Source organism: Artemia franciscana, chromosome 2, assembly GCF_032884065.1.
Source record: "Artemia franciscana chromosome 2, ASM3288406v1, whole genome shotgun sequence".
In the NCBI taxonomy this organism is placed as follows: domain Eukaryota; kingdom Metazoa; phylum Arthropoda; class Branchiopoda; order Anostraca; family Artemiidae; genus Artemia; species Artemia franciscana.
The window spans coordinates 54,247,133-54,263,052 of NC_088864.1; the positions used below are offsets into that span (position 1 = coordinate 54,247,133).

General features: G+C 34.8%; 1 protein-coding gene across 2 annotated transcripts in view; it reads left to right on the forward strand.

The window, feature by feature from the left end:
• Window positions 1-15,920, forward strand: part of LOC136043753 (suppressor of lurcher protein 1-like) — an 840,975-nt gene that overhangs the window by 187,256 nt on the left and 637,799 nt on the right. For both annotated transcript variants that reach the window (XM_065728675.1, XM_065728680.1), the window contains exon 2: window positions 4,588-4,669. In XM_065728675.1, coding sequence (XP_065584747.1) covers window positions 4,588-4,669 — 82 coding nt within the window. The remainder of the gene's footprint in view (window positions 1-4,587; window positions 4,670-15,920) is intronic.

Below are 15,920 nucleotides of genomic sequence, written 5' to 3' on the forward strand. Positions count from 1 at the left end.
TCTTTTTTACGTTGTATGTGATTGAATAAGATCAAACCTTTATAGATAGAGGAAACTCCTGAAGTTTTGTCGTCTAGCCCCTTACCAGAAAAGTTTTTTTTTCTGATTCTTAAAAAGACTTGATTAGAGGTAATTACGAATGTCCTTGTTTGTTATTTTTAGAGACGCGGGTAAACAATTGATGCCCAGCACAATTACTAGACAGGTTGTGAAATATATTCGAAAGCTACAGTTATAGTGTCAATTGACTTGTCTCGACGTGACTCTGAAGGAATAGCCATATTCATTTCATCCGTATCCAAAATAATGAGCCTTGAATTCCAAGTGAATTTTGGGTGAGTTTGGTGGCTAGAAATTATATTGTGTGTTTAGACGCTCGGACGTCAATACAATACACATTGTCATTGAACTTCGAGCCTAAGGCTGCAGCAACAGTTTCTGGGTTCCAACTGCTGCAACACTTCACAATGCCTTGACATTGGAAATTATGGGGCATTGTCCTCATGCCGGAATTGTTTTTCAAAGCCTTATTCTTTACTAGCATTCCGAATATAGTATTGATAGCAATATTTAGTTTTATATTTCATACATAGAAAATAATTATTCACAAAGAGAATAGAAGATCAAAAGATATATTTATCATTAAACTCTATTGGAATCGATGTGTCAGTGAAGTGAGAGTATTTCTGCCGCAACAATTTTTTCTAATGCAGGATAGATATGCTCCAAAATTGATGACTCGGTAGTTCCTATTTTCCAGTGTCCTAAAATATTCCCTACCGAACAGAGAAAGATGAGACTGGACTTAAAAGAACAAGAATCTATTGATTGAGGATGAGCTCAGATAATTATCTCACTGCTAATGAGGGGGAAGGTGCTCTTGCATTGTAAGGTTACGCTGGTCATTAAAAACTATTATCTCCGTTTTCATTAAAGTTTATTTTTCAAATTTATGGGGCTCAGTACAAAGTTTTGGCAGTCTTGAACAGAAATTTTGAGTAGGGTAGGAAGATGGAGGGGTGTCTGCCAAGGTATCGCAAACACCTTACATAAGCCTTTAAGTATTTACAAAATTTTGTTATATTTTTACCTATGCCCAAGTTAAATTGTGTAAGGATAACTTTGGGAAACGTATCTTTTTCGGTGTCTTGAATTTCCTCATTTGAGTCTCCTTATTTTAAGGGGGTAATCTGTGAATGTTTAAATTTGGGAGAGGCAGACAAGGTTAAGAAAAAAATTGGAAACAAACAAGTCACTCAAAAAGCTATTACTGAAATGTATGTCATTGGTCATTTTAGAAAAAAAAAAACACTAAAAGAGAGTTATATAAATACATATATTTTATTTTAGGGTGGCAAAGGGAGTGGAAAGGCACAAAATTGAACACCACCAGTTTAATTTTGTCCTGTGACTCAGAAGAGCAACTTCTGAGTCACAGGGTAGTTTAATTAGAACAAGAAGAAGCTTTCTTAAAAGTACACAGAACTTTAGCGCGAAAAGCAAGGTATTGAAAAAGGGTCTCCATTCTCCATTCTCCATTCTCCATTCGCCAGTCTCCATTATATCAGTAAAGATTTCTTTTCGTTTTAAGTTTAAATATTGTTCCTTACTTTTAGGTGAACATTTTTAAAGTTTTTATTTAACGACAATAAGCAAGAACAGGCATTCGGGGAAAAAGAATACGTATAGAAGAATAATACAACGTTACTTACAAAAAGTGGGGGGAACATCCATTTTACGAATGTTCAACTAGTCTATATGTTGCCTGATTCCTATTTCTTACAATTCTAGCTGAAACTTAATGACAAAATTCTCTTAGTTTTAACAACAGCAAAAGAATAAATAACGCGCTTCGAAATGGTCCCACACACCTTGATAAATTTAATACAAGGTTCTCAGACATAACGAATCCATTTGTTTGATTTTTATCCAAATTTGATGGATTTTCTCCCTTTTTTCAAATTAGTCAAATTTCCTAATGCATGCATTTTTCTCAAACAACTCAAATCCAAACGTAGCAGCTTCGAGAAATACAAAATTATTTTCACCGTAGCTGATAGAAAGCTGTAATAACTTCTCTTTTTTCATTCAGCAGCCAAAGTCCAATCCGTCTAAATTGTATTCATAAGGAGGCTGAGGAACAATTCTGAATAAAAAATCATAATAAGTCCTTGAAATGCTCTGACCTCTTACTCAAAATTAAATAAAAAAAAACAAGTTTTTTAAATGAAAGTAAGGAGCGACATTAAAACTTAAAACGAACAGAAATTACTCCGTATATTAAAGGGGCTTTTCCTTCTCAACCCCCCGCTCTTTACGCTAATTTTGACTCTTTCTCTTAACTCTACATTTTAAAACAGTAAAAAAACTTTAGCGTAAAGAGCGGGGCGTTGAGAAGGAAAAGCCCCTTTCATATACGGAGTAATTTCTGTTCGTATTAAGTTTTAATGTCGCTCCTTACTTTCATTTAAAAAACTTGTTTTTTTTTATATTTAATTTCTGAACGTTTTTGAATCAATGCATGTTTTGATTTTGGCTCTCCGCAGAGGAATAATTAAAACGAAATTTGTATATTTTTTTTTTTTTTTTTTGGCTAAATGGCTTTCTCATAAATTTGATCGAATGATTTTGAGAAAAAAAAAGTGGAGGAGGAAGCCTAGTTGCCCGCCTGGGTTAATTAAAAAGGCAACTAGAACTTTTAATGTTTTACGAATCTTTTTATAAGCAAAAGATATACGTAACTTATAAATTAGCTTACGTAAAGAACTTTTGTATTCTTATGTTTTTATTACATATATGAGAGGGTTCGCCCCCTCGTCAGTACCTCGCTCTTTAAACTAAAGCTTAAATTTTCTCCCAATTCATTAAGAATGACCCCTGAATCACAAAAGCCGCAGAATAAATAGTTGAAATTGCTAAAAATATTTTAGCGTAAAGAGCGAGGTATTAGGAGGAGGTGAGCCCCTCATATTGGTAATAATTTCTGTTTGTTTTAAGTTTTAATGCTGCTGCTTACTTCCAGGTGAAAAAAACTTTTTTACTGTTTTTAAGTAATGCTAGTAAATCCTGCGCTCCCTTTATGGAAAATTTCTTCCCCCATGACAAATTCCTCGATGAAAAGTTCCTCCAGCATATCCCCCTCTTCTCAACCCCTGCCCCCAACAAAAAATCCTCCTGAAAACGCCTGTACACTTCCCAATAACCATAACTATATGTAAGCACTGGTCAAAGTTTTGAACTTGTAATCCCTCCCACGGGGACTGTGGGGGAGTAAGTCGTCCCCAAAGACATAGTTATGAGGTTTTTCGACTACGCTGAATAAAATGGCTATTTCAGAATTTTGATCCTTTGACTTTGGGAAAATAATTAGCGTGGGAGGGGGCCTAGGTGCCCTCCAATTTTTTTGGTCACTTAAAAAAGGGCACTAGAACTTTTCATTTCCGTTAGAATGAGCCCTCTTGCAACATTCTAGGACAACTGGGTCGATACGATGACCCCTGGGAAAAAAAAACAAAACAAAAACAAACAAATAAACACGCATCCGTGATCTGCCTTCTGGCAAAAAATATAAAATTCCACATTTTTGCAGATAGGAGCTTGAAACTCTACAGTAGGGTTCTCTGATACACTGAATCTGATGGTGTGATTTTCGTTAAGATTCTGTGACTTTTAGGGGGTGCTTCCCCCTATTTTCTAAAATAACACAAATTTTCTCAGGCTCGTAACTTTTGATGGGTACGACTAAGCTTGATGAAACTTATATATTTAAAATCAGCATTTAAATGCGATTCTTTTGATGTAGCTATTGGTACCAAAATTCCATTTTTTAGACTTTTGGTTACTATTGAGCCGGGTCGCTCCTTACTACAGTTCGTTACCACGAACTGTTTGATCTGAATGGAAAGTTGTATGTGAGCAAAACACAGATGGTATTGCAGCATCACAAAAATATAACTTAAGTAGCTTTGTTTAAAATTGCTCCGTTGTTAATCGTAGTGGATTTCCAAACAGAGTTCAATCCTTGGAGAAACTAAAAACAAGTCACGATAAAAAATAACCTAAAAGTTTTTTGTTAAATCCAAGTTGTGTTTTTTTCAACATCCTTTGCAGTTCTTCGAATTGTGTGGGTGCAGTGTTTTGATCATTTGTTTTTATGTGCAATTGTCTATTTTGAAATTCCTCTCTTCCCTGTTGTATGAGTCTTACACTGATTGTGAATAACAGCTATGCGCCATTCATTTTATTTTAGTTGATTACCTGTATCTGTCTTGTAAAGTTCTGTAAATAAATATTTGTTAAACGATCATAACAGTGGGTATATGATACATTTCATTAAATTGACATCCAAAACCATAGCGTTCATTATTTTGCTAAACATGCGGAAATTTCGTTGGCTAATTAGCACTTTATGTTCTCGGTGTTGTAAAAAGACTGTCAATAGATAAAGTCTCAATTATATTACTTCGTTATAGTGGTAGATGTGCATACACGATTGACTCCCTGAAGGATGTTTTCAGTTTGATAAAACTTTACCAAGAAAGACTAAAACAAAATATGAAATTTAATTAAAATTTTATTTTCTTTCAGCATCTAAATTGGAAGGCAAGAATACTAATTCAAACGTTTTTATGGATATGTCTGCTGAGAGCTGCTACCTCAGCAAATCCTGGTAAGTACAATTCTTAAATATATATATATACTAGCTGTTGGGTTGGCGCTTCGCGCCACCCCAACACCTAGTTGGTGGGGCGCTTCGCACCCCCCAAGCCCCCCCGCGCGCGTAAGTCGTTACGCGCCATATTAGTTACGCGCCATTGTAGTTGTGTCCCTGTGTCCCACCTGTGAATAGAGATAGATATAAATATATGTTTTTAACTACGTAAAACATGCGAATATACAACATTCTTCGCTGTCCCATTGTCTGTGCATATAAATAGATTGTCAGGTTTACTGACTCTTGAACATGCAACATATAATTGTCCATGGGAAAAACAATCCGTATTCAGATCTATACCTCATTATTCTAATGATGTGTCCCTGTGTCCCGGTCGTCATTTATATTCCCTCTGTCCCGGTCGTCATTTGTGTTCCAGTGTCCCAGTTTGTGTCCCGGTCGTCATTTATATATCCCGCCTGTGCCCTCGGCGTCCCCGTTGTAGTTGTGTCCCTGTGTCCCGGTCGTCATTTATATTCCCTGTGTCCCGGTCGTCATTTGTGTCCGGGTGTCCCAGTCTGTAATTTCTCTTTGAGGTTCCCGGTCGTCACTTATATTCCCTCTGTCTCGGTCGTCATTTGTGTCCCGGTCTGTAATTTCTCTTTGAGTGTTTTTTTCTTTTTAGTTTTTTTTTAGCTTTTTACCTTTTTTCTTTTTTCAGTTTTCTTTTTCTTCTTTATTTTTCAGCGTCACTATGAAGTACATATCGACAAACATTTGTTTTTTTAACTTAAATCTGGTAGGCATTGATGACCTTATCCAAGTCAAAATCCCAAACCCAATCATCATCGCTATCATTTTCAGTTTTGATATGTTTTGACTCTCGCTGTCCAGGTGGATTTTCATCTAACTGCGCGGTTTTGCGTTCAAATACCGTTAATGACGTCACCGTCAAAGCAAAAATGACGACAACTAATTTCATGACGTCAGTCAACACAGAAAAATGACGTCACCTGATCCACAGACAGACAGACAACTTATTTTTATATATATAGATATATATATATATATATATATATATATATATATATATATATATATATATATATATATATATATATATATATATGTATATATATATATTTCGGCCCATGTAACGTAATCTATTTTAGGAGTACAGTAACCTTTCAGAAGGGGGCAGGTCAAACTATAAACAGGTAAAGGAATGCTAACTGCATCAAAATATAGAAAATTAAATGAATCATCTCAGAATTTGGGGTAAGAGGTGTGGGCAGTTAAATAAGGCCCCTGAACAAGTACTGCATTTATTCAAGTCCCTGTTTTGTTATGCAGTTCAGTGAAAGAAAAAACTTCTTTGATAACAAATTTGGTTCCTTTCACCCTTGGTTGTACTATTTGTTCATACACATGGCCAATAGCGACTAAAAAAATTTCAAAACTAAGATAACGTAAACTGTGAATGGGATTATTTATAATGTATAATATTGCTCCAAATGTATACAATGTATAATGTAATTTATTATGTTTATAATTTATAAAATGGAATAGTTATAATATACTTGCTCTTCACGTTTCTGGTGTGTTGCGCCACATAATATGCTTGAATAAAAGACTGACTTCTTATACCTACGAAAGCAAGAATTGTAGTAAGAGGTATATTAAATTGATGTACTATCGTTGATCAAGGTGCACAGTTTGATAGCCTTTGGTAAGAATTAATTAAAAAAAAGAAGGTTTTTCAAGGGAAGTAAAGAGCGAAGTTGAAACTTAAAACGGAAAAAATTATTACTTCACAGCCTATCTAATATGTATCAATAAAATTGGAACAAATAAAGAAACCAACTATGTTTCCGTATATTTCTAGGATTATAAAAAGGTAGTGCTTTACTGAAAACACAAAACAATATGGAAGTCTTGGCACAGTAAAATCAAACCAATTAAGAACACTTCACAGAATAACAATAGTATCAATTCATTTTAGGATTAATCCATTCTAAGATAAAGCAACAATCCATTTTAGGATTGTTGCTTTTTTTTCTTTTAAATCCGTATCACTTCTGCACAATGGCTCAGTTCAATGAAACTGACCTTTGTTTTGGTTCTGAAAAGGACAAAATAATGTAGTTTTGGTACAGTAAAAGCATACCAATTAAGGGCATTTTTTTTTACAGAATAGCAATAGCTGGCATGTACGCAGGGGGGGGGGCATCGCCCCCCCGAAATTTTGTGAAAGTTTTAATTTCCCCATGGTTTATTGGGATTTCTGGCAAAAATAGGACATTTATTAAGAATCTAGATACATGTGTGAAGCCTTTTTTGTGGGATTTTACAGCATGCAATTATCCGGTCAAGTCACTGCCCAATTATTAATCCATTTTCTGTCAAACTTTTTACCCTCTTTGAAGTAATTTGCAATTGTACTGTTATTTTTCTCTTTTTTAGTAAAGAGAGTTTGCTTTCCACAGCAAAAATAGAATTATCCTTGATATTAGGGCGTTTATTCACCCTTTTCAGGATAAAGTACAGCTTTTAATGGATCAATTTAGGAAACTATCATTTTTCATTTAAATCTACGTTTTTGCAATAGAGGAACTACCCCCCGCAGCACCCATATTGCACTGTCAACCCTAAAATTTCCCTTTCAGTGGGATATAATAGATTAATTACTGGTTCTAAATTGCTATGAACATGACCTGAGCCTAAAACATACTTTTGAGGCTTCAGTCTTCTTCCCCTCATCCACTACAATACTACAGATTAAAGTTAATCTGTATTTTCCGATATACGTGCTTTTTCCATTAGTAAATAAAAAGTGCTACTTTATATCTGCTGTTTTGAAGGTTTTGCCCCCCCCCCCCCCCGAAAAAAAATTCCTGCTTACGTGCCTGAGCAATAGTATCAATCACTTTTAGGATCAATCCACTTTAAGATAAAGCAACGATACATTTTAGGATTATTGCTTTTTTTCGTTTAATTTCGTATTACTTCTGCACAATGGCTCAGTTCAATGACTCAGTTCAATATATTACTCACTACTAGTATTATGTCTGGCAAGACCAACTACTACCTGATAAATCAATCCAATATTTATGTATGCTTTTCAATTACTTTCCGGTTATTAAAAAAATAATAATAAATCACGCTTATGTTTCTAAGATATTTTTAATTGTATTTCACTGGAAAATAGTTTCGCATAGTTGTCATTTGACACTTCACCAGCCATGATTTATCGTAATCTTCTTCTGCAGCATTTGAAATTTCTGAGGTATCTTGTTATGGAGATTTGTTGTGTGCAATCTTGCAATAATCTTATAAAATGGCACCATGCTCTAAAATGGCACAATGTTCTGGGATTTCTTTATTCTTTATTCTTATTCGTTTATTCGTTATTCTAATTATTTTATTTTCGTCAAATTTTGGCAAATTTTTATTCTGCATATTTAGTTGGTTATTCGCTTCCTTTTTCGTAGAATGAATAGGACTTATTAAGGACGAATTACAAACAAAGGAAAATCACACTAAACACGGATAGCTCAACTATTTCCCTTTTAGAAAATATTAAGATTCTAAATCAATATCAAATACTCTGAAAGTTTTAAACTTGGAAATTATTTAATAGGTTTTGCTGCAATTTCATATACATTATCATAACTTTATTATCACTAAAATATATCACTTTTGAAGTTGGAGTTGGAGTAGTTAGAACTTAAGCTTTTGACATCACTGTCGGGTGCATAATTTAAGTTACTTAGAAGTATGCGGCATTGGACAAAGTAAGACTCCTAATCTCGGCTGCTTTTTGCTGGCGCTTCTGAAATTTTCAAAGCAAAGAAAAAGCAGAAAACATCATAATTTTCATCAAATGGCTTTGCATATATCAAATAAAAAAACGAGTTCTTTTTTTACTGAAAGTAAGGAGCGATATAGAAACTTAAAACGAACAGAAACAATTCCTTATATGAAAAGGACTGTCCCCTCCTCAACGTCTCGCTCTTTACGGTAAAGTTTTTAATTGTTTTAAAAAGGTAGACTTGTGACAAAGAGTCAGACTTTAGCATAAAGAGTAGGACGTTGAGGAAGGAGACACCCCCTTTTGTATGCGGAATAATTTCTGTTCGTTTTAAGGTTTAATGTCGCTACTTACTTTCACTTAAAAAACTTTTTTTTTAATTTAATATCTGAACATTTTTGAATTACTGCGGGTTTTGATTTTGGCTCACCGTACATGAATAATTAAAACAAAATTTGTATATTAATTTTACTTTTTTTGGCAAAATAGCTCGCTCCAAATTTTGATCTGAACATTTGAGAAAAAGGGGTGGAGAAGAGGGCCTAGTTGCCCTCCAATTTTTCGGTTACTGAAAAAGGGCTCTAGAACTTTTAATTTTTTATACAAAAGTTTTGTTAGCAACAAATATACGTAACTTATGAATTAACTTACGTAATGAGCTTCTATATTCGCATTTTCTTATTACGTGTATGAGGGGGTTTGCCCCTCCTCAATACCTCGCTCTTTACGCGAAAGTTTGAATTTGTTCAAATTCTGTAAGAATGACCCCTGAATCAGAAGGGGTTTAATTAGAATAAATAGCTTTTATGAAAGTAATTAAACAAACTTTAGCATAAAGAGTGAGGTACTGATAACGGGGCGAACCCCTTAGATACATAATAATTTCTTTTCGTTTTAAGTTTTAATGTTAAACCTTACTTTCAGTTGAAAAAACTTTTTTTTTATTTAATTTCTGATCTTTCTTTAAATGATGATGGAAAATCCGATGCTCCCTTCATGGAAATTTCCCTTCCCCCATGAAAAATTCATCCATAAATAAATCCTCCCACGTAACACCATCCCTCAACCCCCACACAAAAAATATCTCCTAAAAATGCCAGTATACTTCCCAATAACCAATTCTATATGTGAACAATGGACAAAGTTTATAGCATGCAGCTCTCCCCCCGGAGAGTTTAGGGGGTTAAGTCATCCTCAAAGATAGTTATGAAATTTTTGGACTATGCTGAACAAAACGGCTATCTCATTTTTTTGATCCAGTAATTTTGGGGAAAATATGAGCACAGGAGAGGGCCTAGTTACCCTCCAATTTTCGGTCATTTAAAAAGGGCGCTAGAACTTTTAATTTCCGTTTTGATGAGCCTTCTCGAGATATTCTAGGACCACTGGGTCGATACGATCACCTTGACGTAAAAAAACAAAAACAACAACAAATAAACAAGAATCCGTGATCTTTCTTCCGGCAAAAATACAAAATTCCACATTTTTGCTGATAGGAGTTTGAAACATCGACAGTAAGGTTCTCTAATAAGCTGAATCTTAATAATTTGATTTTCACTAAGATTCTATGACTTTGGGGGGGGAGGAGGTGTTTCCAATTTCTCGAAATAAATCAGATTTTCTTAGGCTCGCAGCTTTTGACGTGTAAGACTAAAATTGATCAAACTTATATATTTGGAATCAGCATACAAATCCAATTCTTTTGATGTATCTACTTGTATAATTCTGCTTTTTAGAGTTTCGGTTACTATAGAGCCAGGTCGCTCCTGAAGTACAATTTGTTTCCTCCAACGAATACGATTTGCGGTTGCAGTGGTTGCTGTAACATAGTAAGGGACGAACCTCGTCCCACGGTAACCAAAATTTAAAAAATGTGTTTAAGAAAAATTGGCCAGTGAATGTTTTTTTTAGCTGATTCAGGAATGATAACCATTATCCAAATTATCCTTAATGTTAAAATATTATTTTGAAAACAAGTTTATGTCATATATAAATAAAAAGTACACCATCGGAATAGTCATGGCCAGAAACCCTGCATAGGAAACTTAAAGTCCTCTTTTTTCCACTTTTTTCTCCCCGGTAGTAGCATTGTTGCATTGGAATATCGTAGGTAGTTGTTTCAGGGCTCACTATAAAGACAATGCTACATCTGATCGTTTTTGTAATTAAAAAAAACATAAAATTTCATATAAAATCAATTAAAAAAAACGCATCTTCCTATCAAACAGTTCGTGGTAACGAACTGTAAATAAGGAGCGACCCGGATTAATAGTAACCAAAAATAAAAAAACCGAAATTTTGATGCTAATAGATACATCAAAAGAATTGGCTTATTATGCTGATTGTAAATATATAAGTTTCATTGACCGATCAAATCAGTTTACCATCAGTTTAGCATGACCGATCAAAGCCTGCGAGCCTGAGAAATCCACCTGAATCTTGTTAAAAATCACACCATCGGATTCAGCGTATAAGAAAACCCTATTGTAGGGGTTTCAAGCTCCTATCGGCAAAAATGTGGCAGATCAGAAATATCGGCAGATCTTGGGTGTGTGTTTATTTGTTTATTTGTTGCTGTTTTTTCCCAGGGGTGATCGTATTGACCCAGTGGTCGTAGAATATCGGGAACGTGCTCATTCAAACGTAAGTTAGAAGTTCTCGGGCCCTTTTTAAGTGACCGAAAAGATTGGAGGGGGACAGAACCTGTCCCCCTCCCCCACCCTTTTACCCCAAAGTGGACCGATCAAAGTATAGAGTTAGCCATTTTGCTAATCATAGTTGAAAGGCCTAATAACTATGCTTTTGGTTATAACATGACCACCCCCCCCCCGTAGCCCCAGGAGAAAGGTCTTTAAATAATAAGATTTGCCCGTTTTTTACACATAGTATTTGTTATTGTGAAGTATATAGACATTTTTAGTCGGGGGAAATTTTTGCTGGGGGGTTTTCTAAGGGGGAATTTTCTATGAGGAGGGAATGTTCCAGGGGGTGAACTTGTCAGGGGAAATTATACACTGGGGAATTTGGCGGAATGTCTATAGAACATTTTCAAATGTTTTGCTTTCTCTTTTCTGTCTCAATTTTACGCGTGGAGTTCTTAAGGGTTATTGTCTAGCGTATATTTTTGCCAATATTGAATTATCTAGAGGATATTTTAATGGGGAGGGGGATTTCTCTGTGGAGGTGGAGCCAGAATTTCTGGCATTACTTAAAAACGGTCAGAAATTAAATAAAAAAAAAGTTTTTTTCAACTGGAAGTAAGGAGCAACATTAAAACTTAAAACAAACAGAATACAAATCATTACTTGTATGAAGAGGATTGCCCCCTCCTCAACACTTCGCTCTTTACGCTAAAGTTTTAATTTTGCCGTAATTCTTTAAGAACGATTCCTGAAACAAAAGGGTTGTTTAATTAGAACAATTGGAAGCTTTTTTAAAAGCCTTAAAAAACATTAGCGTAAGAGCGAGGTGTTGAGGAAGGGACAATCCCCTTTATACACGTAATAATATCTGTTCGTTTTAAGTTTTAAGGTTGCTGCTTACTTCCAGCTGATTTTTTCATATAAATTTAATACAATTTTAAGAATGACGTCAAAATTGTATCCTACAACTATAAATGATGTTAAAAGTAAAACTATATGATATTGGTAAAATATTAAGTGAAAATTGAAGTCCATTTTTACCCAATTGTGTTACAACTGTGTGCGTAACACTCGAGTAACTTTACCATGACGTTTTGCTGCAAATCAGAAAAGCAACTTTTTGTTCTTCGCTAAAATTTGCCTTTAAAACAAGCTATAAAATAACCAATTAGAGGAGTAAAAATTATTACCAAGAAAATTAGCTAAATAGAACAGAAACGTTTATTAATTCTGTTGCAGCTGTTTCGCTTCTTTCTTTTCTCTGAATGCTTGAATTTTCTCGTATTTTATGTTAAGCATGAAATATTCAAACATAAGACAGCAAGAACTTAAAGGAAAGGTATCTTTCTTACCAGTGACGTATACAGGAAGGGATATACAGGAAGATTATACAGGATATACAGGAAGTATATACAGGAAGATTTAGCATCGTGCTTCACCACAAAATATCGAGATTTCTCTCTTAATTCCTAATATTTTCAAATTTTTCATCCTTAAAAGTTCCCAGAATCTTAGAAAAGACAGTTGATCTATCTTGGGCACTTCTTTTTAGGTTGAGTCTATCCCCAACACAGAGAATAGAATCCAGCATACGTGTCTATTCACAAGAGCTCTGTTTTCTCCTCAATTAACAAATTGTTTCACACGAACAAATCTTTACTATTTGGGTAATTTGGCTGGATCCGAATTGATTTGCAGTTGCTGTTGTTTAGAAGTAATTAAAAGAAAGCAGAATTAATCTAATGTGAGCCGCCTGTTCGTGTTCTCACCATATTTGCCGCCAAATCTGTGAGATGGCAGTGTTAGCCCCAGCTGATAGTAATCAAAAGCTTCAAAACATGACATGAAAATGAACTGTCTTATAATGCCAAAATATCAAACCGTAACAAACCGTGGTAATAAACCAGAAGCACAGAGCTACGTAGCTCAATCAAACAGTTCGTGGTAATGAACTGTAGTAAGGAGCGACCCGGCTCAATAGTAACTGAAACTCTAAGAAACGGAACTTTGATACCAATAGTTACATCAAAGGAATCACATTTTAATGTTGATTTTAAATATATAAGTTTCATCAAGTTTAGTTTTACCCATCAAAGGTTATGAGCCTGAGAAAATTTGCCTTATTTTAGAAAATAGGGGAAAACACCCATCAAAAGTCATAGAATCTTAACGAAAATCACATTATCAAGCTCAACGTATCAGAGAACCCTACTCTAGAAGCTTCAATTTCTTATCTACAAAAATGTGGAATTTGTATTTTTTTGTCAGAAGTCAGGTCACGGATGCATGTTTATTTTATTTTTTTTCTTTTTCCCAGGGTTGATTGTATCGACCCAGTGGTCGTAGCATGTCGCAAAAGGCCTCATTCTAACGGAAATCAAAAGTTCTAGTGCCTTTTCTAAGTGACCAAAAAAATTGGAGGGCACCTAGGACCCCTCCAACGCATGCTATTTTCCCCAAAGTCACGGGATCAAAATTTTGAGATAGTCATTCTGTCTAGCTTAGTCGAAAACCTAATAACTATGTCTTTGGGGGCGACTTAGTCCCCCATACTTCCCGGGGGAGGGGCTGCAAGTTACAAACTTTGACTCTGGTTCACATATAGTAAAGGTTATTATGAAGAACAGACGTTTTCAGGGGGGACTTTTTCGCGTTGGGGTGGGGGTGGGCTGGGGGAGGGGGTTATTCGGAAGGATCTTTCCATGGAGGAATTTATCACGAGGGAAGAGAATTTCCATGAAGGAGGCGCAGGATTTTCTAGCATTATTAAGAAAAACAATAAAAAAATAAATGATTTTTTTTCAACTGGAAGTAATGACGACAATTAAAACTTAAAACGAACATAAGCTACTACGTATATAAGGGGATTCGTCTCCTCCAAAATACCTTGCTCTTTACGCTAAAGTATTTTTAGTAATTTCAACTATTTATTCAACGGCCTTTATAATTCATAGGTCATTCTTAAAGATTTGGGACACAATTCAAGCTTTAGTGTAAAGAGCGAGGTATTGACTATTGGGCGAACCCCCTCATATGCGTATTCAAAATACACAAATATAGAAGTTTGTTACGTAAGTTAATTCGTAAGGTACGCACGTTTATTACTAAGAAAAACTTTCCTTGAAAAAAATATCGTTGAATTTTTAAGTAACCGAAAACTGGAGGGCAACTAGTCCTCCTCCCCCACAGCTTTTTATCTAAATTGTCCCATCAAAGCTATGAGAAAGCCATTTAGCCAAAAAAAATTATATATAAATTTCGTTTTAATTATTCATGTGCGGTGAGCCAAAATCAAAACATCCATTAATTCAAAAACGTTCAGAAATTAAATAAAAAAAAAAAGTTTTTTTAACTGCAAGTAAGGAGCGACATTAAAACTTAAAACGAAACTTAAAATTATTCCGTACATTAAAGCGACATTAAAACTTAATACGAAAATGAAAATTATTCCGTATATTAAAGGGGTTGTCCCCTCCTCATCACCTCGCTCTTTACAATAAAGTTTTTTTTAATGTTTTAAAAAGTAGAGTTGTAACAAAGAGTCAAACTTTAGCGTAAAGAGCGGGCTGTTGAAGAGGGGACAACCCTTTAATATACGGAGTAATTTTAAGTTTCGTTTTAAGTTTTAATGTAGCTTTAATATACGGAATAAATTTTAATGTTGCTCCTTACTTGCAGTTGAAAAAACTTTTTTTTTTATATTTAATAACGACTAGGGTCCAAACGATGTATCAGCTAGTAAATATTATCAGGCCAACATAAATAAATCGGATGAAGATATTGAATTTCGGCTGAATATATATATATATATATATATATATATATATATATATATATATATATATATATATATATATATATATATATATATATATATATATATATATATATATATATATATATATATATATATATATATATATATATATATATATATATATATATATATATATATATATATATATATATATATACATATAAACTAGCTGTTGGGGTGGCGCTTCGCGCCACCCCAACACCTAGTTGGTGGGGCGCTTCGCGCCCCCCTAAGCCCCCCGCGCGCGTAAGTCGTCACGCGCCATATTAGTTACGCGCCATTGTAGTTGTGTCTCTGTGTCCCACCTGTGAATAGAGATAGATATAGATATATGTTTTTAACTACGTAAAACATGCGAATTTACAACATTCTTCGCTGTCCCATTGTCTGTGAATATAAATAGATTGCCAGGTTTACTGACTCTTGAACATGCAACAAATAATTGTCCATGGGAAAAACAATCCGTATTCAGATCTATACCTCATTATTCTAATGATGTGTCACTGTGTCCCGGTCGTCATTTATATTCCCTGTGTCCCGGTCATCATTTGTGTACCGGTGTCCCAGTTTGTAATTTCTCTTTGAGTGTCCCGGTCGTCATTTATATTCCCTGTGTCCCGGTCGTCATTTGTGTCCCGGTGTCCCGGTCTGTAATTTCTATTCGAACAATCCCTGTGTCCCGGTCGTCATTTATATATCCCACCTGTGCCCCCGGCGTCCCCGTTGTAGTTGTGTCCCTGTGTCCCGGTCGTCATTTATATTCCCTGTGTCCCGGTCGTGATTTGTGTCCCGGTCTGTAATTTCTCTTTGAGTTTTTTTCTTTTTAGTTTTTTTTAGTTTTTTACCTTTTTTCTTTTTTCAGTTTTCTTTTTCTTTTTATTTTTCAGCATGACTATGAAGTACATATCGCCGAACCTTTGTTTTTTAACTTAAATCTGGTAGGCATTGATGACCTTATCCAAGTCAAAATCACAAACCCAATCATCATCGCTATTA